General features: G+C 43.7%; 2 protein-coding genes across 10 annotated transcripts in view; both read right to left on the reverse strand.

Moving 5' to 3' along the window:
• Window positions 1-1,860: 1,860 nt before the first annotated feature.
• Window positions 1,861-5,292, reverse strand: rep15 (RAB15 effector protein). The gene has a single exon (XM_029759053.1). The coding sequence runs from the start codon at window positions 5,265-5,267 to the stop codon at window positions 4,392-4,394; it is 876 nt and encodes a 291-aa protein (XP_029614913.1). The 5' UTR covers window positions 5,268-5,292; the 3' UTR covers window positions 1,861-4,391.
• Window positions 5,165-25,274, reverse strand: part of ppfibp2b (PPFIA binding protein 2b) — a 96,926-nt gene continuing 76,816 nt past the window's right edge. For 7 of the 9 annotated variants that reach the window (XM_029759044.1, XM_029759045.1, XM_029759049.1 and 4 more), the window contains 18 exons: window positions 24,823-24,929; window positions 24,498-24,565; window positions 24,151-24,225; window positions 23,752-23,812; window positions 23,429-23,464; window positions 22,906-23,044; window positions 21,435-21,570; window positions 21,104-21,232; window positions 20,761-20,911; window positions 19,998-20,109; window positions 19,790-19,878; window positions 19,526-19,648; window positions 10,791-10,916; window positions 9,917-10,105; window positions 9,039-9,224; window positions 7,426-7,491; window positions 5,531-5,590; window positions 5,165-5,306 (listed from right to left, as the gene is read on the reverse strand). In XM_029759044.1, the coding sequence (XP_029614904.1) occupies window positions 5,283-5,306; window positions 5,531-5,590; window positions 7,426-7,491; window positions 9,039-9,224; window positions 9,917-10,105; window positions 10,791-10,916; window positions 19,526-19,648; window positions 19,790-19,878; window positions 19,998-20,109; window positions 20,761-20,911; window positions 21,104-21,232; window positions 21,435-21,570; window positions 22,906-23,044; window positions 23,429-23,464; window positions 23,752-23,812; window positions 24,151-24,225; window positions 24,498-24,565; window positions 24,823-24,929 (1,877 nt within the window). In that variant the 3' untranslated portion in view covers window positions 5,165-5,282. Of the gene's footprint in view, window positions 5,307-5,530; window positions 5,591-6,629; window positions 7,148-7,425; window positions 7,492-9,038; window positions 9,225-9,916; window positions 10,106-10,790; window positions 10,917-19,525; window positions 19,649-19,789; window positions 19,879-19,997; window positions 20,110-20,760; window positions 20,912-21,103; window positions 21,233-21,434; window positions 21,571-22,905; window positions 23,045-23,428; window positions 23,465-23,751; window positions 23,813-24,150; window positions 24,226-24,497; window positions 24,566-24,822; window positions 24,930-25,274 lie in introns of those variants that run through there. The other 2 variants (XM_029759048.1, XM_029759046.1) reach the window with 2 other exon arrangements.

Here is a 25,274-nt window from a genome sequence, read left to right on the forward strand (position 1 = left end):
TCACATCGGTTTGCGGGGGAAGGATTTATCAGGCAATCAATGTTCGAGAAGAGCACTCAAATTATTCTGATTAATAGTGATCAAGTTCGAATAATGTGCCTGTCTGGCATTTCTAATTGCCTTGTTATGTATGTCAAGTTGCTCTCTCAGGATATCATAATAGACCTGCAACTTTGGCTTTTTTCACTTCTGCTCTGCCTTTCTGCAGTTTCTCTTTCCTTGATTAGTTTCCTCACTCATCCAAGGGGCTCTCTGTTTGGATGTGGCCTTTTTCAACTTTACTGGGGATAGGGCACATTGCCTTTACATTTCAATCACTCTATAGCGATATAGATTGAAACAAGCATTGATTGATTTAAAATAATAGTTAAGGTTTCTAACTTCAAGCTGCTATTGAGTTGGTCTGCCGGTAAAATTAAAGTTACAGTATTCCAACTTTGCAGCTCTGTTCTGCGCAAGATGTAAGCCATGATACAAAGCGGTTTCGCTTTGGACTTCCCTCTTCAACACACATCCTTGGACTGCCAGTAAGTACTGATGCTACACTAAACACTTATTTCATTCATCAGGCAGTGCAACAGCACCAGTATCCTATCAGACCAGAGACCTACTTATCTGGGTATATCAAGGACTTATAAATACCACAATGACTGCCTGAGAAGATAGTACTATCACTCTTCTGCCCCTTTCACCCCATGTACCCCTTTCCGCCCACCCAGGACAGCATGTGCACCTATCAGCTAAGGTCCATGGGAGCCTGCACTCCTGTCTCCAGGGATGAGGACCAGGGCTTTGTTGACCTGGTGGTCAAGGTACTCTTATTCATCAGCCCTCTCAAACACATCATTTGAGTTTGTTCAGACTTTTTACAATATAACAGCAAGGATCTGACACCATAAAGATGGATTTGGATGTTTGGAATTATATTTCAATCAGTTGAATTACTTGTAGGACTATTTATAAGTTGGGGAAAGTTTATCATAACTTGTGCCTATGTTTTCCCAGGTGTACTACAAAAACATTCACTCTAACTATCCTGACAGAGGTAAGATGTCCCAGTCCCTGGACGCCATGAGCATTGGAGACAAAATAGACTTCAGAGGACCTGGCCTGCTTGTATACATAAGAAATGGTAAGTGTGTGTGTGTGTGTGTGTGTGTGTGTGTGTGTGTGTGTGTGTGTGTGTATGTGTGTGTGTGTGTGTGTGTGTGTGTGTGTGTGTGTGTGTGTGTGTGTGTGTGTGTGTGTGTGATCTAGTCATTCTACTAAAGGTGTGTACCATGCTGTGCTTCATCATGGCATTATCATTGTTTGACCAATAGAGGGCAATGTAATACAATGCATCAACCCTTTCTCAAACCTTATTGAAACCAATTTCTCCCAATTTTAAAGCAAATTTGCCATTAAACCTAATAAGAAGTCTGAGGCTAAGGTCCTCAATTAAACATACTGTATGGGAATGATCGCTGGTGGAACAGGTAGGAACTGTATGTGTCAAGTATTTATTTAGAAATACGTGGGTAGCATAAATTCTTTGGGACGAGACATGTCTTCTTCCTCCTAAGGAAAACACAATTTGTGTAACTGTTTCTCTTAGCATAATTCATGTGCTCTGAGTTGAAAAACTGCAAATAGTCTTAAATGCTTTTCGGGGATTACCTCCATGCTACAGCTGATTCACAGTATTACAGCAGACCCTGCAGATGCCACCAAGAGCTCCCTCATGTTTGCTAACCAGGTCAGTCTCACCGGCATACAGGGAAGAGTCAAATCCCACACAGTATTAAACCATCACAGTGGATTATCAATGAAGTGGACACAGAGCTTGTTATGAATACAACTTCAATGACAATCATCAAATCAAAAATCAAATCAAATTTTATTAGTCACATGCGCCGAATACAACAGGTGTAGACCTGCTTACTTATTGACGATCTGATGATAGACAACCAAGATCAATGTCTTACCTTTAGTATGGTTTAACAAGACTCAATGACATACTATATCAGTTGAAGCACTAGCAATTGTAAACCTTCTTCTAATTATGGTCTCTTGTCCCCAGACTAAGGATATTCTACTGCGGGAGGAACTAGAGAAGGTGCTGAAGAGTCACTCTGAACAACTCAATTTGTGGTTCACTCTAGACAAGCCTCCACAGGGTAAGACCATAGTATTCCATGATAAAAAAGATTAAGGTACAGGGTTGTCATGGGCTAATACCATTTTATCATTTGTGTTAGACTGTAACATTTTTTTTTACCATGCTGTGTTACCATATTATAACACCCTTTGTAGGGACTGACTGACTGACTGCTAGACAATAACCCAAAAATCCCCAAAGGTGCACCTGCAGCAACCCTTTTGAATTGGTGTGTTACTGATGTCAACTGAATGAATGGAAACCCGTCCCCCTCCAATCATGTCACAACATCGCTATGATCTAAACGTTCTATTTAGATTCTGTTTTGCCATGTGACCCGTCAGCTATACTGTAGCTTCCTCATATGGTACAGTATGCAAATGAGGCTCCGGCTAATTGTCTATCCTGGCACTCATCCATTAGTTCCACATAAATGAAACACATCTTCGCTAACAGGGTGTGATCATTTAATTGGCCTGCAGGGCTGATCCTTATCTGTTGATTAAAAACGGTTAAATTCAGCTCGTGTTTTCCTCTGATTACAGACTGGAAGTACAGCTCAGGGTTTGTGAACGCTGATATGATGAAAGAGCACCTTCCCCTGGCGTCCAACAATGTGCTCATTGTCATGTGTGGCCCACCCCCCATGACCCAGCATCCATGGCACCCCAACCTCTCCACTCTGGGCTACAAGACAGAGAACACATTCACATACTGATAACACCCAGGCCTCCAACTAGGCATAGATACATTAAAACACACCAGGACATTTAAGACAATATGTTCTATTGAATTCTGTGTGTAGAACACAATGTAACAGCCTACATTTGAAGACCAACAGGATATTCTCAAGCGTTTTGAATAACAAATGTCATATTTGCATGTTGAACATTCAAATAACTTTTTTTGTGTGATATACTGTGAAAGGTTAGTTGGGTTTTAGTATGTTTGAACTGTTTCAGTAATAATTGTTCTAATTATGTACTGTATCTAAAGCATTTGGATGTTTTGTTGAATCTCATTACTCATGAAATCCATCTCTAAACATAATCTGATGTCTTTGTGGTATTGGGGAGAAAGAGTAGTATTATTCTCGGCACCACACTGTGCATATATAACATGAGGCCTTAGCAAACCTGCATATTTAAACACAAATCCCTTCATTTACATTATGTTACTTACCACTGAGCATAATCCTCAACATAAATAATCCTCTTCTAAACAAGATAACTCAAGACATCCAGAAATATAAATTTAATTTATTTTTGAACTCTTGTTATATCCTGTTATTTCCTACTTTGACTCAACTTTAAGAGAACAATCCACCTTAATCAAATGAACTTAGAATTCGGTTTTGGGTGAAGCAATCACAATGTGTTCAGACATTAAGTCCATCCTAGAAAATACAAAAATATTTTGTGGCAAATCAGTTTCCATGTCAACATAAGCTGTACAGAGGTTTTAATGTCAATGAGTAGTGATAGCAGATAGGTAGTTTGTGTGAATTTCCACATAAGTGCAATGCCAGTGAAGTGTTAAGTCCATTAAGGCCTAGATTCAATCAGATCATGCATTAACTGGCAATAGCCGACACCCACATAGCTGATGTTTTGGCTGTGTCGGAGGTGTAACTGCATTGGAGCTGTCAAATCGGTGAGCAGCTGCTCTTGATCATTGTCACAAAGCCACACCCGTCCCACTTTCGTTAGAAGTTCAGAAGGAGAAAGTGTAGGCTATATAGAAATAATGACGCTCAAACTGAAAATCATTCAACTAAATAATGAGGGTTTCTATCATCTTAATGGAGGTGTAGATTCCATCTTACATTCCAGTGTTCCAACTTGTAAACAAGGCTGCATAGTATTTCTCTTAATGTGACTCTGTGCAGCCAATAGCAATGTCCGCTTTAGGTATAATGTCAGGAGCCGCTTTTGGATTTGACAGCTCTAACGCAGTTTCATCTCCGTCACGCCAAAACAACCGCTATGCGGATGTCGGCTAAAGCAGATCTGATTGAATAGAGCTCTAACAGAAATACTAACCACGGGGGTGTGAGCAGCTGTCAGCAGGCATGGGTCAGTAGTCCACAAACGACACATGGACACAGGCCAATTTCAGCACACTGGTTCCCCAAGTCCCAGGCAAGCATAAACCCACCAATCACAACAGTCCATCCTCCCATGTGAAACACTACAGTAAACAGAGTCATCTGAAAGGTCCCATATGGCTGCTCTGTCATCGATCACACTGGTCAGGTAAACTTGATGAGCAAAGTTAAAGGGTCAGAATCTCTCTTGGTGACAATAGCCTGTAGCATTCCAATGGGCGTGTGTAAGTACCTGGACCCTTTAAAGAAATTCTCAATGAGTGCACGGTTGATCTTAGTCTTCCCTATAGCAGCGTGAAAGTTGTTGCTCAGCACCCCGTAGATGTTGCCCGGGTCGCCCTTGCGGCCAAAGAGGAGAAAGAGGGCGTAACAGTCATTACCGATGGAGGCACAGAAATCCACCATCCTCTCTGCCTTGTTCTTATGAGCAGACTCCATCTTGGCCATCTGCATGGATTCAGTGTACACCTCCGGGGGGATGTCCTCAGCTGGCCCTCCCCTCCCGGGCAGGTGCAGGATCTGCACGGCGATCTGGATGCGGGGGTTCTTGGTGGGCCTCTCCAGCACAGCCCACACCCAGTCAGCACCCAGGAGGATGCGCTGCTGCTTGGTCATGGTGGTGCAGTTGAAGGAGTCGGTCATGTGGAGGTGGCTGCTCTGGGTGATGTAGGTCATTAGAAAGATATCATTGAGGGCTGCCGGGCTAGGCTGGAACTTGTCCTCTGGGTCCAGGAACAGGAGGTACTCCTGGGTCCTAGCTGCAGCTATCCCCACACAGTCGTTGAATAGAGGGACAAAATCATTGGCGTTGTTGGGGGTTCTCCACAGAGTGGAGAATATACTGGGTATGTCTGGGTCTGGTAGCTTGCTCTCTCTCCTTCCCCACAGGGTTGGGAAGTTAAAGTTCATGTTTGGAATGGTCATGGTTGGAGCTGGTGGCTTCTTCTGTAGCCTCTCCCACAAGGTTGAGATTATCTTGGGAATGTCCGGGGCTGTTTGTTTGCTCTCTATCTTCCCCATGTCTACAGGACTAGGTTAGAGGGTGGTTTCCCTTATAACCTGAACATGTGGTAACAACAGTATAGTTTATTGTTGTAGAAATTATCATTTACATAAAGGTTACAAAATTATACTTGTGTAATAACAGGGGTTGAAGGTACATAAGTGTTGATGGTACCCAACCCTAATGGAACCCAAACCTTAGAAACTACAAACATATTTGGATTGTACTGTGTTTGCTCCAGATTGGCAAAAAAGTAATGTTAAATGAAATGAAAACTCACCAGTATGGGTCTGCCTTTGATGTTTGGAACAGCTCCAGCCCCTCTCTCCTCTCTGGAACCCTAGTGATATTAGGATGTGCTGGATTGAAGCAGATGAACAACCAGCAGAAGGATCCTCATACAGGTTATGCCTGGCTTTGGACAGTACACTGGGTTACCGAACTCTTAGAGAGCAGGCTTCCCTTAGTGTTTGCACTCTCACAGAAGGGATCCTCTGGTCTGGTGACTTGTTAAAGGGACTTACCACAAAGACTACGTCTGCCTATACAAATATATGCCAATTATGTGTGGAAACATGGAAAAACCTGTTTCTTATTGTTCCAATACAAATTAGCTGTATTAAGTGTTGGGTGTGTTTGTTTCCAGTATGACCTAGTGCCTTATTTTAATCAGGGATGTGTCCAGGTAACCTTGAAAACATATACTGAACAAAAATAGAAACGCAACATGTAAAGTGTTGGTCCCATGTTCCATGAGCTGAAATAAAAGATCCCAGAAATGTTCCATATGCTCAAAAAGCTTATTTCTCTCAAATGTTGTGCACAAATTTGTTTACATCCCTGTTAGTGAGCATTTCTCCTTTGCCATGATAATTCATCCACCTGACAGGTGTGACATATCAAGAAGCGGATTAAACAGATTGTGGGGCGGCAGCGTAGCCTAGTGGTTAGAGTGTTGGACTAGTAACCGAAAGGTTGCAAGATCGAATCCCTGAGCTGACAAGGTGGAATCTGTCGTTCTGCCCCTGAACAAGGCAGTTAACCCACTGTTCCTAGGCTGTCATTGAAAATAAGAATTTGTTATTAACTGACTTGCCTAGTTAAATAAAGGTACAATAAACTGCTTATTGTGCTGGGGACAATATATGCCACTTTTGTCACACAACACAATTTCCCAGATGTCTCAAGTTTTGAGGGAGCATGTAATTGGCATGCTGCCTGCAGGAATGTCCACCAGAGCTGTTGCCAGAGAATTGAATGTTAATTTTTCTACCATAAGCCGCCTCCAGTGTTGTTTTAGAGAATTTGGCAGTACATCCAACCGACCTCACAACCGCAGGTTACGTGTGCTGATGTTATATGAAGTAAAATCTTTGAAATTGTTGCATGTTGTGTTTATATTTTTGTTCAGTATATGTAACAAACAAGTTGTAAAATATGATATGTACATATATCGTACAAAATAATACAGTTTGGCCGATATTACAGGGAAATAGATTACATAGGGAAAAGAGCACTTTAATACATGTTTAAGAGGCTTGCGGTAGGCCTATACTTTTCACCAAAAAGACAAAAGTACATACTATTCACTATTTAGTTTGGAAGAGCTACACTCCAATGACACACGTAAGACAGAATGGCTTCAGCGTTCATTGTGTTTCTGTCACTAATACAGAAGTAGTGTTCATTATAGTCCTGTATTATGATGAGATAAGGGATATGACCAGTTGAGGTTGCTGGTAAAGCCCCCTACGTTGAGTTTGGGTTGGTATGAGGCCGCGCTTTCCCTTGGTTGATTGGCTGTGTTGGTTAGTGTGGCCAGCGTGGCATCCTCTCAGACTAGTGCTGTTTGAGGGCGTCTCATCTCCTTCAGAACCTCATCTCGGCTAAGCAAATACTGAAAGCAAGAAGGGCCAGGGGCTGGGGTTAGCAGGGAGTGTTATGCTGCAATGTGTGTCAGTTAAAGGCTTAAGGCTAATGTCCCAACAAAGTAAATTCAAAATGTTTGTTCAGTTGCAACGCCTGCCGTCAGCAAATATAATAACAGCATAGTACCACAGCATTGAGGAGAAAAGTAAAACACAACAGCTTAAAAGGAAATACTTTGTTATCTGGTTATTTCATTAAACAGATATAAAAAGCTTGTTGAATGAGACTGACCGAGGAGCTACTTACCGTGAGTTGGTTGATTCCATCAGACAGAGCTTCTATCTGCAGCACGGGCCCCTCTGTCACCACCATCTGCAAAGTCAGGCCTTTCATCAAACACAACACCCAGGGGCTCCATTCAAACTGGATCGTTGAAGTTCATCTCCGATTGAGCTGACATATGCAGCATTTCTTGTGAATGCAGTAACGCTGAACGTCCGCAATATGGATTGAATAGAGCCCCTAGTCCTAGAGCTACTTGTACTACTGACAGGCCAGGTCATCAATGACATAACACACAGTGCTTTGTTTAGTCCCATGCATGATGGGTGGCAGGGTAGAAAGATCTAGCTGTTAATTAAGCAAGCACCACTGATCAAGTCATAGGTCACATTCCATGCCAACTACATTGCAGTCGTTGCATTGCATAAACCAATGATTACGTGCCATGTCATCAACTGTGCAGTCGGGTATCAGACTGCTATATGATGTGATTAGCTGATATGGAATTTAGATTCATATCCAGGTGTTGTGAGATCTGGCAGGTGTCTGCAGTGTAGTCAGCCTAGAACGTGGCCATTATGGATTTATGATAAAGATGTACCTGAAGATGGTTGAGTCCCCCCCCCCCCCCCCCCCCCCCCCCCCCCAAGGTGCTCCAACATGCACTACTCCATCTTGCATATAATGGGTCAATCATGATGATCAGAAGAATTGATGAGCCAGTTAGTGAATGATAATGGCTAATTAATGATGCATGCTGATGTCTCTGCACTGCACAATGTATTTCATTACAAGTGTCTCTTTGATTCAAGTTTACTTAAAATGAGCATCATTTCATCGTAAAACGGAGACAAGACTACTGTCTCCTTCTCTAATGAGAGAAGCATACTTTGAATAAAGATTGAATAGAATTTATCAGGAAGAATAAAACACTTACGATTTTTATTGATGGATTTGGATAATGCTATTTACAATTAATGACAACGAGGGATTCTTTGATTGAAGCGTTATCTTTAACTATAAAAATATTATAACAGTCATATATGAAAATAACAGTGCGTAATCACAATCTGGAATCCATCAAAATGTGCACAGCTATAAAATCTCATTGCACTTCTTTCAATTTATTTACCAACATAAATATATGAAATGCATTCCTCCATATGCAAATATTGCACAAGTTCATTCCATAACTGTCTGACAAACAGCAACATTACTTTCTACTGGTTAGGAATATATTTAAAAACAATGGATGAATACCATTATGTGAATCTCAAATACAGGTGTTAAAATGATCATTCAAATGATGCACAATATTGTTTACAATAGTAGTATTATCCTACTGCATTAAAGGGGTGAGGTGATAGATCACAGCTGAACACTAGGCTTGTGAATCCACCGAGAACATAGGAGCGGTGGGCTATCCCACTCACCATCCACTCTTAAGTGTCCAGAGTGCAGCTCATGCCTGAGGCTGGGGTTGAATGTTAGATGATGGCACGTGAGGGGTGTGGAGGTGGGTGTACTGGGGTGGGTTGAATAGGCAAGGCAGGAAGAGGTGGGGTTATTGGCTGCAAGCTGAGTAGTGATGGGTAGGTAGGTACAGTAGTTTGACATCATCAGCTGTTTGGCCCCACCTGCTCCCCTCTGTCTGGGTCTCTGTCTAGGATGGGGCTGAGGCCCCTGAAGCCGGAGTAGGGCCGGTGGGCCCCGTTCAGCACCGCCTGGACCTGGGCCGCCTCCAGGGGGCAAATGTAGTCTGTTGACTCGTCACACCTCTTCTTCCTCAGGTGGCCGAAGTTTGAGAAGCCCAACTTCTTTGGCTGAACAGGAGATAGCACAGAGGGAACATGGTTTACGAACAGACTGAGATAAAGCTGTGTGTCACTTCTATTCTAGCCCTTTAACCAACATCAGTGAATAGATTTCTAAACACCGTAGAAAATAGGCAGTGTTGCTATAAAAGGTTCCTTTAAGCCTAATTGTGCTGACTAAGTACATTATGCTATCGCAAAAATTTTCCTCAGCACATTTTCTGCTAGCCTTAACAAAGCAGTGAGTCTTAGACATGAGCTGGTGCTACAAAAGCCTGCTGCATGCAAAGCTGCTAGGTGGTGGTCTTAGAGCTTTGCCAGGTCTGAGGTATCACACTGAGGATTAAGGTGTTGTCTGTCTCTCTAAAGAGACGAGGAAGAGGAGGAGGTTAGCGGAAAGAGAGAGAAAGAGGTGAGAGAGAGAAAGAGGAGAGAGAGAGAGAGAGAGAGAGAGAGAGAGAGAGAGAGAGAGAGAGAGAGAGGAGAGAGTGGGGGGCAGAGAGAGGGAGGAGGGGGAGAGAGAGTGGGAGAGAGAAAGAGGAGAGAGAGAGAGTGGGGGGGTAGAGAGAGAGAGGAGGGGGAGAGAGAGAGTGGGAGAGAGAAAGAGGAGAGTGAAGAGGAGAGAACGAAAAAAAGAGGGCTCCTAACAGGGTGGTGGTTCAGCCCTGGGCCTACTACAGTACAGTACTGTCATCTCTTACCCTGACTTTGGCTGTGGTGCTGAGCGGAGCGTAGCCCAAAGACTCCATGAACTCCCTCTTCTCCTGCTGAGCCTGGGAGCCCACCAGCATGTTGAAGTTGGTGGCCAGGTGACGTCGCAGCAGGGTCTTCTGAGGGGGGATGTTCAGCAGCATGGCCAGGGTATCCGAGTTAAAACGAGGCTCCAGAATCTAGGGGTCATTAGAGAAGATTCAGAGGAAGATACATGCTACATACAGACAATTACACAGAAAACTGAGATGGAATGAATTGGTAAAATAGATTAATTCAAAATAAACTTGGCTTTAGGGAGTCTTGAACTGTATGTCTGACTGTATCCAAATGTACCTGAGCTGATATACAGTAGAAAGGTATAAGAAGGGGCTGATTCAGTCATGTGGCGTGTGTATTTACGATGAGGCCCCGGTGCACCCCGCTGCCCCTCAGGTTACTTACGATGAGGCCCCCGTGCACCCCGCTGCCCCTCAGGTTACTTACGATGAGGCCCCGGTGCACCCCACTGCCCCTCAGGTTACTTACGATGAGGCCCCGGTGCACCCCACTGCCCCTCAGGTTACTTACGATGAGGCCCCCGTGCACCCCACTGTCCCTCAGGTTACTTACGATGAGGCCCCGGTGCACCCCGCTGCCCCTCAGGTTAGTTACGATGAGGCCCCCGGTGCACCCCGCTGCCCCTCAGGTTACTTACGATGAGGCCCCCGTGCACCCCACTGCCCCTCAGGTTACTTACGATGAGGCCCGGTGCACCCCACTGTCCCTCAGGTTACTTACGATGAGGCCCCGGTGCACCCCACTGCCCCTCAGGTTACTTACGATGAGGCCCCCGTGCACCCCACTGCCCCTCAGGTTACTTACGATGAGGCCCCCGTGCACCCCACTGCCCCTCAGGTTGGGTGCGTATTCTGCCAGGTCCACTGAGCGAAGCCACTCCATCACCCTGTGGTTAGACCACTGAACCACCTCCGAGGGAGAAGTCTTGTTCTAGCAGGAAATATGAAACATGTATGAGAAAACACAACTACAAATGTAGGATCTTCATTTGACCTATATTGTCACAGCAAAACACAGCTACAGTTGAAGTCGGAAGTTTACATACACTTAGATTGGAGTCATTAAAACTCGTTTTTCAACCACTCCACAAATTTCTTGTTAACAAACTACTGTTTTGGCAAGTCGGTTAGGACATCTACTTTGTGCATGACACAAGTAATTTTTCCAACAATTGTTTACAGACAGATTATTTCACTTATAACTCACAATTCCAGTGGGTCAGAAGTTTACATACACTAAGTTGACTGTGCCTTTAAACAGCTTGCAAAATTCCAGAAAATGATGTCATGGCTTTAGAAGCTCCTGATAGGCTAATTGACATAATTTGAGTCAATTGGAGGTGCACCTGTGGATGTATTTCAAGGCCTACCTTCAAACTCAGTGCCTCTGTGCTGTTTCCTGTTTCCGGTCACAACTTGCAGACTTATTTATGCTGCTGTGCGTTTTTGTTGCCGATCTTACTTTGCTACCTGACGGTTTTTACTTTTTCATTACCGTCTATTTTTACTTTTTACCCTCACTCAACTTTTTTCATTCAACTTTCTTACCCCGGAGGTTTTATCTGGACATGGTTCGTCAGGACTTCAAACAGCCGAAGCTAAGTAACATTAACATGATGCCTTCTAATTGCAGTCGTTGTACTTATAATATACAGGAGAACGATCGCATTACGGCAAGGATAGCTGTGCTGCAAGCCCAGCTTCAGACGCAATCGTTAGGCAAGGGTAATTTCAGTGTAGGAAAGGATGAAACAGCGTCTGTGCCACCAGCAAGTACAGATAGTAACGTTAGTATAAACCCCCTCGCAAGGTCCCCGCAGCCGGACAACTTTCTCATGGCTTCTGGAGGGAAACGCTGTAGGAATGCTCAACCGGTGTCGCTTATTCAGCCGACAGAAACTTTCAACCAGTTCTCCCCATTAAGCGAGTCGGAGTCCGAGGCCGAGACTTCTCTGGTCTCTACTCCTCCCGCTGTGGGGTCTGAGATGCCGACGGCTCCCACCATTAGCTCTGACAAATTGAAAACCCTAGTCATTGGCGACTCCATTACCCGCAGTATTAGACTTAAAACGAATCATCCAGCGATCATACACTGTTTACCAGGGGGCAGGGCTACCGACGTTAAGGCTAATCTGAAGACGGTGCTGGCTAAAGCTAAAACTGGCGAGTGTAGAGAGTATAGAGATATTGTTATCCACGTCGGCACCAACGATGTTAGGATGAAACAGTCAGAGGTCACCAAGCGCAACAGCTTCAGCGTGTAAATCAGCTAGAAAGATGTGTCGGCATCGATTAATTGTCTCTGGCCCCCTCCCAGTTAGGGGGAGTGATGAGCTCTACAGCAGAGTCTCACAACTCAATCGCTGGTTGAAAACTGTGTTCTGCCCCTCCCAAAAGATAGAATTTGTAGATAACTGGCCCTCTTTCTGGGACTCACCCACAAACAGGACCAAGCCTGGCCTGTTGAGGAGTGACGGACTCCATCCTAGCTGGAGGGGTGCTCTCATCTTATCTACGAACATAGACAGGGCTCTAACTTCTCTAGCTCCACAATGAAATAGGGTGCAGGCCAGGCAGCAGGCTGTTAGCCAGCCAGCCTGCCAGCTTAGTGGAGTCTGCCACTAGCACAGACAGTGTAGTTCGCTCAGCTTTCCCCATTGAGACCGTGTCTGTGCCTCGATCTAGGTTGGGCAAAATGAAAAATGGCGGTGTTCGCTTTAGTAATCTCACTAGTATAAAGACCTCCTCCATTCCTGCCATTATTGAAAGAGATTGTGATACTTCACATCTCAAAATTGGGTTACTTAATGTTAGATCCCTCACTTCCAAGGCAGTTATAGTCAATGAACTAATCACTGATCATAATCTTGATGTGATTGGCCTGACTGAAACATGGCTTAAGCCTGATGAATTTACTGTGTTAAATGAGGCCTCACCCCCTGGTTACACTAGTGACCATACCCCCCGTGCATCCGGCAAAGGCGGAGGTGTTGCTAACATCTACGATAGCAAATTTAAATTTACAAAAAAAAAACAATGACGTTTTTGTCTTTTGCGCTTCTAGTCATGAAATCTATGCAGCCTACTCACTCACTTTTTATAGCTACTGTTTACAGGCCTCCTGGGCCATATGCAGTGTTCCTCACTGAGTTCCCTGAATTCCTATCGGATCTTGTAGTCATAGCAGATAATATTCTAATTTTTGGTGACTTTAACATTTACATGGAAAAGTCCACAGACCCACTCCAAAAGGCTTTCGGAGCCATCATCGACTCAGTGGGTTTTGTCCAACATGTCTCTGGACCTACTCACTGCCACAGTCATACTCTGGACCTAGTTTTGTCCCATGGAATAAATGTTGTGGATGTTAATGTTTTTCCTCAAAATCCTGGATTATCGGACCACCATTTTATTGCGTTTACAATTGCAACAAATAATCTGCTCAGACCCCAACCAAGGAGCATTAAACGTCGTGCTATAAATTCTCAGACAACCCAAAGATTCCTTGATGCCCTTCCAGACTCCCTCTGCCTACCCAAGGACGTCAGAGGACAAAAATCAGTTAACCACCTAACCGAGGAACTCAATTTAACCTTGCACAATACCCTAGATGCAGTTGCATCCCTAAAAAATTAAAAACATCTGCAATAAGAAACTAGCTCCCTGGTATACAGAAAATACACGAGCTCTGAAGCAAGCTTCCAGAAAATGAGAACGGAAATGGCGCCACACCAGACTGTAAGTCTTCCGACTAGCTTGGAAAGACAGTACCGTGCAGTATCGAAGAGCCCTCACTGCTGCTCGATCATCCTATTTTTCCAACTTAATTGAGGAAAATAAGAACAATCTGAAATTTCTTTTTGATACTGTCGCAAAGCTAACTAAAAAGCAGCATTCGCAAATGGAGGATGGCTTTCACTTCAGCAGTAATACATTTATGAACTTCTTTGAGGAAAAGATCATGATCATTAGAAAGCAAATTACGGACTCCTCTTTAAATCTGGGTATTCCTCCAAAGCTTCATTGTCCTGAGTCTGCACAACTCTGCCAGGACCTAGGATCAAGGGAGATACTAAAGTGTTTTAGTACTATATCTCTTGACACAATGATGAAAATAATCATGGCCTCCAAACCCTCAAGCTGCATACTGGACCCTATTCCAACTAAACTACTGAAAGAGCTGCTTCCTGTGCTTGGCCCTCCTATGTTGAACATAATAAACGGCTCTCTATCCACCGGATGTGTACCAAGCTCACTAAAAGTGGCAGTAATAAAGCCTCTTGAAAAAGCCGAATCTTGACCCAGAAATTATAAAAAACTATCGGCCTATATCGAATCTTCCATTCCTCTCAAAATTTTTTGAAAAAGCTGTTGCACAGCAACTCACTGCCTTCCTGAAGACAAACAATGTATATGAAACGCTTCAGTCTGGTTTTAGACCCCATCATAGCACTGAGACTGCACTTGTGAAGGTGGTAAATGACCTTTTAATGACGTCAGACCGAGGCTCTGCATCTGTCCTCGTGCTCCTAGATCTTAGTGCCGCTTTTGATACCATCGATCACCACATTCTTTTGGAGAGATTGGAAACCCAAATTGGTCTACATGGACAAGTTCTGGCCTGGTTTAGATCTTATCTGTCGGAAAGATATCAGTTTGTCTCTGTGAATGGTTTGTCCTCTGACAAATCAATTGTAAATTTCGGTGTTCCTCAAGGTTCCGTTTTAGGACCACTATTGTTTTCACTATATATTTTACCTCTTGTGGATGTCATTCGAAAACATAATGTTAAATTTCACTGCTATGCGGACGACACACAGCTGTACATTTCAATGAAACATGGTGAAGCCCCAAAATTGCCCTCGCTAGAAGCCTGTGTTTCAGACATAAGGAAGTGGATGGCTGCAAATGTTATACTTTTAAACTTGGACAAAACAGAGATGCTTGTTCTAGGTCCCAAGAAACAAAGAGATCTTCTGTTGAATCTGACAATTAATCTGGATGGTTGTACAGTCGTCTCAAATAAAACTGTGAAGGACCTCGGCGTTACTCTGGACCCTGATCTCTCTTTTGAAGAACATATCAAGACTGTTTCAAGGACAGCTTTTTTCCATCTACGTAACATTGCAAAAATCAGAAACTTTCTGTCCAAAAATGACGCAGAAAAATTAATCCATGCTTTTGTTACTTCTAGGCTGGACTACTGCAATGCTCTACTTTCCGGCTACCTGGATAAAGCACTAAACAAACTTCAGTTAGTGCTAAATACGGCTGCTAGAATCCTGACTAGAACCAAAAAATTTGATCATATTACTCCAGTGCTAGCCTCCCTACACTGGCTTCCTGTTAAGGCAAGGGCTGATTTCAAGGTTTTACTGCTAACCTACAAAGCATTACATGGGCTTGCTCCTACCTATCTTTCCGATTTGGTCCTGCTGTACATACCTACATGTACGCTACGTTCACAAGACGCAGGCCTCCTAATTGTCCCTAGAATTTCTAAGCAAACGGCTGGAGGTAGGGCTTTCTCCTATAGAGCTCCATTTTTATGGAATGGTCTGCCTACCCATGTGAGAGACGCAGACTCAGTCTCAACCTTTAAGTCTTTACTGAAGACTTATCTCTTCAGTAGGTCCTATGATTAAGTATAGTCTGGCCCAGGAGTGTGAAGGTGAACGGAAAGGCTGGAGCAACGAACCGCCCTTGCTGTCTCTGCCTTGCCGGTTCCCCTTTTTCCACTGGGATTCTCTGCCTCTAACCCTATTACAGGGGCTGAGTCACTGACTTACTGGTGTTCTTTCATGCCGTCCATGGGAGTGGTGCGTCACTTCAGTGGGTTGAGTCACTGACGTGGTCTTCCTGTCTGGGTTGGCGCCCCCCCCTTGGGTTGTGCCATGGCGGAGATTTTTGTGGGCTTTACTCGGCCTTGTCTTCGGACGGTAAGTTGGTGGTTGTAGACATCCCTCTAGTGGTGTGGGGGCTGTGCTTTGGCAAAGTGGGTGGGGTTATATCCTGCCTGTTTGGCCCTGTCCGCGGGTATCATCGGATGGGGCCACAGTGTCTTCTGATCCCTCCTGTCTCAGCCTCCAGTATTTATGCTGCAGTAGTTTGTGTCGGGGGGCTAGGGTCAGTCTGTTACATCTGGAGTATTCTCTTGTCTTATCTGGTGTCCTGTGTGAATTTAAATATGCTCTCTCTAATTCTCTCTTTCTCTCTTTCTTTCTCTCAGAGGACCTGAGCCCTAGGACCATGCCTCGGGACTACCTGGTGTCATGACTGTCCTGATCAGGTCAGGGTACAGGAGACCACCACCCTACAGATTATCTCCCAAACCCCCGACAGAGGAGGAGAGATCTAGGGGTCTGAAGATGTGGGGGTTTTATGACACCTCACGCCCATAATAAAACTTAGGCCACAGAGAAATTCCTTTGTCCTAACAATGGAGAACTGGCCTCAGAACATTAAACATGCAATAAAGGGACTTTGGAACAATGGTTTCCGTCAGCCACAATGGTGGTTATGACGAAAAGTGGAATATTAAAATGTATGTAACTTTTGTATTTGTTTTTAAAGGTTAAGAGATGACGTTATTATGAAAACATTGTACCTTAAAGAGTTTTCCCCGTATGTGCCTGATGTTTATACATTGTACGTTGAGTGGAAAATATCCAAATCAAACAGAATGTTTTGGTAAAGATGAAATGTGAAGTTAGTGTCTAAAATCGGATTTTTAGCCAAATCTAAGCCTTGCCCCCTTTACTTGGTCCGCCCAGAGAATTGCCCTAAAGGCGGTTACACCCACTTCTGACCAGAGGGTATAAGACAGGAGAGTGAAGAATTAACAAAGGAGACTATTGACCCCAAGCTGCAGCTAAGGTCTAACAAAGTCGACGAACCCCAAAACGAAACACAAGGTTGAAGACAAAGAAATATTTTTCTACACGAGCTACGGACGAGTAGCTGTGTCTAAGCGGGTGAATTCAAGCCGAACCACCCAGCCTCCACTCTCCATTGAATCGTGGTATCGACACCATTCGAGCCGAAGCTGTGAGCTCTGAGCTACAGAGCTGTCTGTCCTCAGAAGACCCCTTTCCGATCAAGGGTGAGGATCAGACCACTTAGCCAAGAAGGACACTGACATCGTGAGGACAACCAGAGAGTTGCGCCGGAGAAGTGCGTCATTTAGAAGCCTAAACGACCCACGCGGAGCTTCCCACCTGAGACCTCCAACACGTAATTACATCATTATATTCTGACCCATAAGAGCGGCAGTTCGGGGCAAGGCTAATTTTAAATAAGCATGGCTGACAAATGAATCCAAATGTATATTTCTCTCGTGTACTTCCTTTATTTCTCTCTCTTTAAAATCCCCATTTTGGGTAACAAGCGCCATAGTGTGTTGGCCCGTTATACTAAGTCCTAATCAATAGCTAGACTGTGTTTTGTGTATGTGTATTTTTATCATAATTTTAGCTTGCTAGTAAATAAATAATCAACTAAGATTGGTGTGGTAAATTCAGTGGTAAAGCCCGGGTCCGTGCAGATTCCCGGATTGTACGACGTTCAGATTATGAGACTGTAGAGGAAATTGATTAATTTAGCGACTGTTGTAATCGATATTCTGATATCCTTTGAGTTAATTTGGGAAATAGAAACTCAATCAAAACAATGTTCCCATGGTGCCCCAGGTTAATGAGTTAATAATTGCTTGATTCATTGCCTAATTCATTTAATCACGCAATTATAAACCGTTAATCATTCGATGAGCAGCAGTCGTCACATTAACTAATACAACGTCACGACACTGGCATAATGACTCCTTGCTGTCCCCAGTCCACCTGGCCATGCTGCTGCTCCAGTTTCAACTGTTCTGCCTGCGGCTACGGAACCCTGACCTGTTCACCGGACGTGCTTGTTGCACCCTCGACAACTACTATGATTATTATTATTTGACCATGCTGGTCATTTATGAACATTTTAACATCTTGACCATGTTCTGTTATAATATCCACCCGGCACAGCCAGAAGAGTACTGGCCACCCCTCATAGCCTGGTTCCTCTCTAGGTTTCTTCCTAGGTTTTTGGCCTTTCTAGGGAGTTTTTCCTAGGGAGTTTTTCCTAGCCACCGTGCTTCTTTCACATGCATTGCTTGCTGTTTGGGGTTTTAGGCTGGGTTTCTGTACAGCACTTTGAGATTTCAGCTGATATACGAAGGGCTATATAAATACATTTGATTTTGATTTGACATCATGGGAAAATGAAAAGAAATCAGCCAAGACCTCAGAAAAAAATTGAAGACCTCCACAAGTCTGGTTCATCCTTGGGAGAAATTTCCAAACGCCTGAAGGTACCACGTTCATCTGTACAAACAATAGTACGCAAGTATAAACACCATGGGACCACGCAGCCGTCATACCGCTCAGGAAGGAGACATGTTCTGTCTCCTAGTGATGAACGTACATTGGTGAGAGAAGTGCAAATCAATCCCAGAACAATAACAAAGGACCTTGTGAAGATGCTGGAGGAAACAGGTACAAATTATCTATATCCACAGTAAAACGTGTCCTATATCGACATAACCTGAAAGGCCACTCAGCAAGGAAGAAGCCACTGCTCCAAAACCGGCATAAAAAAAAGCCAGACTACGCTTTGCAACTGCACATGGGGACAAAGATCGTACTTTTTGGAGAAATGTCCTCTGGTCTGATGAAACAAAAATAGAACTGTTTGGCAATAATGACCATCGTTATGTTTGAAAGAAAAAGGGGAATTCTTGCAAGCTGAAGAACACTATCCCAACCGTGAAGCACGGGGGAGGCAGCATCATGTTGTGGGGGTGCTTTGCTGCAGGAGAGACTGGTGCACTTCACAAAATAGATGACATCAACTCCACAAATGGAAAATTATAGGGATATATTGAAGCAACATCTCAAGACATCAGTCAGGAAGTTAAAGCTTGGTCGCAAATTGGTCTTCCAAATGAACAATGACCCCAAGCATACTTCCAAAGTTGTGGAAAAATGGCTTAAGGACAACAAAGTCAAGGTATTGGAGTGGCCATCACAAAGACCTGACCTCAATCCTATAGAAAATGTATGGGCAGAACTGAAAAAGTGTGTGCGAGCAAGGAGGCTGACAAACCTGACTCAGTTACACCAGCTCTGTCAGGAGGAATGGGCCAAAATTCACCCAACTTATTGTGGGAAGCTGGTGGAAGGCTATCTAAAACGTTTGACCCAAGTTAAACAATTTAAAGGCAATGCTACCAAATACTAATTGAGTGTATGTAATCTTCTGAATGTGATGAAAGAAATAAAAGCTGAAATAAATCATTCTCTACTATTATTCTAACATTTCACATTCTTAAAATAAAGTGGTAACTGACCTAAGACAGGGAATTGTAACTAGGATTAAATGTCAGGAATTGTGAAAAACTGAGTTTAAATGCATTTGGCTAAGGTGTATGTAAACTTCCGACTTCAACTGTATATATTGTGTAAACAGAAAACCTCCTATAAAACGTGCACACACACGTCTCACCTCATCTCCAGGTCTTCTCTTCAGGCAGTTGGGGTTGAACTTGTTGACGTGGAGGACGTGGATAGCACACTTCACACTGAGATGATGGAGCTGACTGGTCACTTTCAGGAACAAGAGGTCATTCTGAGGGAAACATCAAATAGAAGTCTTTCACGTTTTCTTCATTTGTATTTATTTATTTAAGCTGTATTTAAAAAGGAAGTCCCTTGAGACAGTGAGACAAAAACTAGTAAGCCTACAATGAAAACCAATGAATGTACTTACCACTGTCAAGTACTGAATCATTCTGCCGTCCACTCTTCCCTCGTGAAACTGACCCTTGTATTGAGGTAAACCAATGTCATCAAGCCAACCTTTGAGGATAAACAACATGACAACCAATTTTGCCGGATTGATTATACAGAATACAGCACCAAGTTTGCTGAATGTTGAGTGAATATGTTGATGACCTCTACTGTGTCCTGATACATACGTGTGACCCAGATGTGGTCCAGTTCAGAGGATTTCTCAGTCATTTTGGTGCTGAAGGACTTGAGGGCCAACTGCAACTTCTTCCTGTGCAGTGGATTCTTAATCCCCATTTCCTGATACCAAGATTAAGATTAAGATTAATCCAGGTTATGAACACAATCCCTTTCTACAAGATGAGTGCTGGAAATTACAGTTTTGGAAATGACTAGATTTGGAATCACTTCGCACACTATTTTACAATTGTGATTACGATCCAAACAAAAGAGTTTGTCCTGCGTACATTGGTATGACATTTGGTGCGGGAACCTGTAAAATAGAAACAATGAGTGAAGCTACATGTGAAATATAGCTCCAAACTTGCTAAAACCAACAAAGACAAAAGTCCAGCAACATGACGGCGTGAAAGGAGGAACGAAATGGCTTCTTGAGAACTAGACAGATAGAACTAGATGGTGATGAGAATGATGCATCTAAACAACGACGTTCCCTGAAGGATCTCCTTTGTGTCCAAACAATGATGTTCCCTGGAGGATCTCCTTTATATCCAAACAACTACGTTCCCTGAAGGATCTAATTTGCCTCCAAACAACGATGTTCCTTGAAGGATGTCCATTAATTCCAAACAACGATGTTCCCTGAAGGATCTCCTTTGCGTCCAAACAATGATGTTCCCTGAAGGATCTCCTTTGCTTATTTGACAAATAACTTTCCAACAATGTTCTGTAAACCAAAATATGTAAGCTGGGTAATTTTTTTGACTATACCTTCTCTAAGTCCTGTGGTGAGGCGGAGAGTAGGGTCTGCCCACTGTTGGCCCAATGTCGGGCCAGAATCACATACTGGTCCAGCCCACTCTCCTCTAGCCAGCAACAGACCTGCTCTGGAGTCCACTTGGAGAAGGGTGTCTTCAAATCCCTGCAGGAGAGGAGAGACAATTGGATCATCAAGACTGGAATATTTTTACTAACTGTAAGTCACTCTGGATAAGAGAGTCTGCCAAATGACTAAATGTAAATACTTTGGCTTTTCTGTATATTCTCTGTCACATGCGCATGTTTAAGAGGATACACTGTATACATGTATTTTGTGATACTGTCTGTCCCATACCACGCAGAGGTCAATGTCTCTCCTGTCCGGGCCAGACGAGGGCTGGCGGTGGCTCTCAGTCCCCCCCTCTTAAACTCTCCAGGCTCAAGGTCCTCTCTCTGCAGGGTGCCAGACTGGGTCCTACGAATCCTAGAGTAGAGGAGATAGAATACATCATTAGTCATTCACTAAGAATTACACAGTACCTTTGCAAGGCCACCTCCTCTACCCAGGATGACTTGTATCAGATATCTCCCATTTATACCATTAGTCAATTAATATCTCTAAATAGATATTCAGCAGTGTGCCCTTCCTGTGTGTGTGTGTCTGTGTCTTCTGTACAGGTACTCACTTCCCCCAGAGTTTCTTGATGCCCAGGTGGTTCTTCTTGTTCTCTGGGGAGACAGGAGACTGCTTTCCTGAGTCCACTCCAGACGACAGGGGGGACAGGTCCGACTGCGTGGACTCATCCAGTCTCTCTGACTTTCCTATGAGAGCAGGAGATTATGTTAAATAAGTACTGTACTACTATTTCAAACTGTTTCAATCATTTCCCTACTGTTCTCTTCATGAAAGTAAGTCATGCAAAGGTTAAGGGACACTGTATTTATTTCATTCTTTAGGGCCTACATTTAAGGTCTATGCAGGACACACACATTTCAAATAGATCATGCCAAAGGTTAGTCCAGTGTGAAGTGAAACAGGAAAGCATTAACATTGTTTGTGCGCTCCAACATTTTCAGTATTTATAAAGCCATTTTTACATCAGCAGACGTCACAAAGTGTTTATACAGAGTGCTTAATGCAATTTAAATGCTGTCTTAGCGGATGCCAATTAAAATCTTTGAAGACAAATTCCTCTTTTGCATATTCAATAAAAATATTTCACACAGGGAAATTAAATTGCAGCCTGAGGCGAATGGGTTATCATGTTGCATCTATAGTTGTTTACAGTGGATGGTTATGCCAGTTCAGACAAGGTCTATCCCTGTGCAAGCAACCCTCGCCACATGTGACATCACCTAAGTAGCCCTGCTTTTGAGGGTAGTCAGCTTTGGGAGGGGTGCACTGCAACACCACTCATTTATGTGAGAAAAAAAAAGGGTCAGGCATAATCCGAGACGCCTCTCTCTGACTCACTGAGGGTCTTACACCCTCCAGCACAGGCTGGAGTTTAGTCACAACTTTAATCCATAGTGAAAACAGGGGCTTGGTGCTTTGACATGCATGGGGCTTCTGCCAGAGTAGTAGCACGGTACCTAAAGCTGGAGCGCTGGCACTCCTGCAGCGGTCTTCAGCCATAACACAAACAGAAAGCCACGCAAAGCAAAAAAAGGAGAAACAGAACAGCAGCAAACCAAGTGAAAGATTAGTACAGAGTGAGAGAGAATGCAGAGAATAGCTGCCCCAATACAAATCCACCACAGTATGAGAGAATAGTGAAACAGTGCCATTGTTGTAACAAGCCATAGAAGTGTATTTAAGCAATAAGGCCTGAGGGGGTGTGCTATATGGCCAATATATTACGGCTAAGGGCTTTTCTTAGCCACAACGCTACACGGAGTGCCTGACACAGCCCTTAGCCGTGGTATAATGGCCATATATCACAAACGCCCGAGGTGCCTTATTGCTATATAAACTGGTTACCAAAGTAACTAAAGCAGTTCAAATATTTTTTTTTTTATTGTCAGCCAATCAGCATTGAGGGCTTGAACCAACCAGTTTATAATTATTTAGGAAGATTTTGTTATTTGTTGTTTGAAACATTCTAGTAGGCTGTTTGATAAAAACAACAAGTAGCAGTGTTTTAAGATGTAACTTACTTAGGTTCAACTCACTGTCCTCGCTATCGTCAGGGGACAGCTGGACTGGTGTGGCATACTGCTCTTGATCCCCATTCATGTCAGGTCGAGATAGCTTCCCTGGTAGGGTCTGATATTTGTTCATTTCCATGTGCCGATTCTGTAAGTGGGGGGAACCATGGTTACAGGCAAGTCACGAGTCTACTCAAAATTCAATTAAATGGCATCTGTTGACATTTGATTTCAGTTGAACTGCGACTACTGTACATTACAGAACACTAGAATCAGATTGATATTTTTTCCTTTCATGACAATATCACTGTAAATTCAATTGGATTGCCATTGGAGTCACTAGTGTTCAAGAAACAACAGACAAAAGGCTAGTTTCATAAGCCTTAGAGGCATCGAGAGTATGATCGCTACTACATTTGACAGTTTCAGGTCAACCCTTGGCTCTGTTCAGGTCAGCTAGGATAAAGTCAGCTTGTGAGAGGTTAAGGGTTAAGGGTTAGCGGCTCTGGTGAGATCATTCAGTGGAAAATACCTCTGAAACCGCATCAACTGGTTGACCCACTACATGCTACAGGAGGGGGGACCGTGCATGTAATGAAGAGAAGACACACACTGTTAGTAGACTGATGTATTGACAGTATCAAATAAACAACAAGAGTGTGAGAATGCACTATGTGTTTAGCACTTTTTGTTAGGTTAACAGTCATCAGAAGCGTATGGGTTATGTATTGCTGTTAGAGCACGCATAATGTTTCTAATGTGTTTGGTCAAATACAAATGAAGCACATGCTTTATGTCTAACATGGATATATTACAGTCTTAAAGTTCAATCAAAACACAACAAAATCATGAAACCTTTGGTAACGATCCGCTTTGTAACTCCTCCAGGCTGCTTGAAAGCATCTGTGGTTGGGACCTATCGAGAAAAACAACAACATTGAAACCCAACTTGCACTACAAGAGTAAAGTATTTTAACTTGAGTTACGGGTTCAGTAGAGTAGAATTAAGAGTTGGAAACTCTTAGTTGGTGCTCTTTGTGGTCTGTGGCACTACCTCCCAGAAGGGATTGCGGGTAATGTGATGTGACAGACTGGGCTCTACAGGAGAAGGGGTCTGAGAGGGCTGTTTGTGCCAGGCGGGGACATCACAGTGACAGGGTCACTCACAGCCACTTTAGCGGGCCCCTAATTAAAAGACAACCAAAACAAAGAGCAGCCTGGCTGTCACACCCATGCAGCCTCAGTTCTACTTGCCATTGTCCGTTGTGGAAGCAGCCAGCATCGCTCGGGGAGACCATCACCATGGACGTCTCCAGGGAGGTCTGGATACTGTGGCAGAGGGACAGGTCCAGTAGAACACAGTAAACTTGAGGGAGCACGGCTGGAGCAAAAGGTGTGTGTGTGTGTGCGTGTGTATGTGTGTGTGTGTGTGAGAAAGTGCTTGCAAGTGTGTGGTTGTCCAGGGTTACATATGCCCTTCATGCACGTTTGGTCACCCTCTCCTAAGTACATGTCATTTCAACAACAGCAACAACAATACAAAGCTGTTGGTGAATTCTTCCTCCGTGTGTGGAGTCAGTGTTTTTTGTTTGTTTGTTTACCTAGAGTTCAGCTCTTTCTGGAAGGACGAGGACGACCTTAACAGAGGAGAGGAGCACCTGGAAGACATCTGGATAGGGAGAGATCACACAGAGGACACACTTTAGACCAAGAGGTACTGGGTATGCACACTGAACAGTCTGCTAATACACTAACACGGTATGTGAGCGCAGAGGTATGGAGTGTAGTACTTCTCAGTGCTTTAGTTCTATTCTATTAAAATATGTAAGAGTAGGCAGGCACAAGCACTGAGTACTTGAGAAATGCAGGTTGTAGTAGTACTGTGTTTAGTGGTTCCCAGAGGAGGAGCACGTAGAGGTCTCTTACCTCTGAACGGATGATGTCGGAATGAGCTTTATGTGTGAGAGCTCTCATCTTCAGACTCCCGCTCAGTTCCTCCTCACTGCTGCCAACAATGAGCTTCTCACTGGACACTAAACACATGCAGCACGCACACACACACACACACACACACACACACACACACACACACACACACACACACACACACACACACACACGCGCACACACACACACACACACACACACACACACACACACACACACACATACATACACACACACACGCACATGCACACACAAAGGGGTAATGCAGTGCTATGACCCCTAAGCATTATCATTCAATGCATACCAACTTCAACATTCTTTGAATTATTTACAAAGCTTGTTTGAAAAATACTTGAATGTTTATTACCTCTGAGAGTGCGTGTGTATAAGCAGTGAGTGTGCCCAGTATAAAAGCAGTGAGTGTGCCCAGT

This window comes from Salmo trutta, chromosome 7 (genome assembly GCF_901001165.1).
Source record: "Salmo trutta chromosome 7, fSalTru1.1, whole genome shotgun sequence".
In the NCBI taxonomy this organism is placed as follows: domain Eukaryota; kingdom Metazoa; phylum Chordata; class Actinopteri; order Salmoniformes; family Salmonidae; genus Salmo; species Salmo trutta.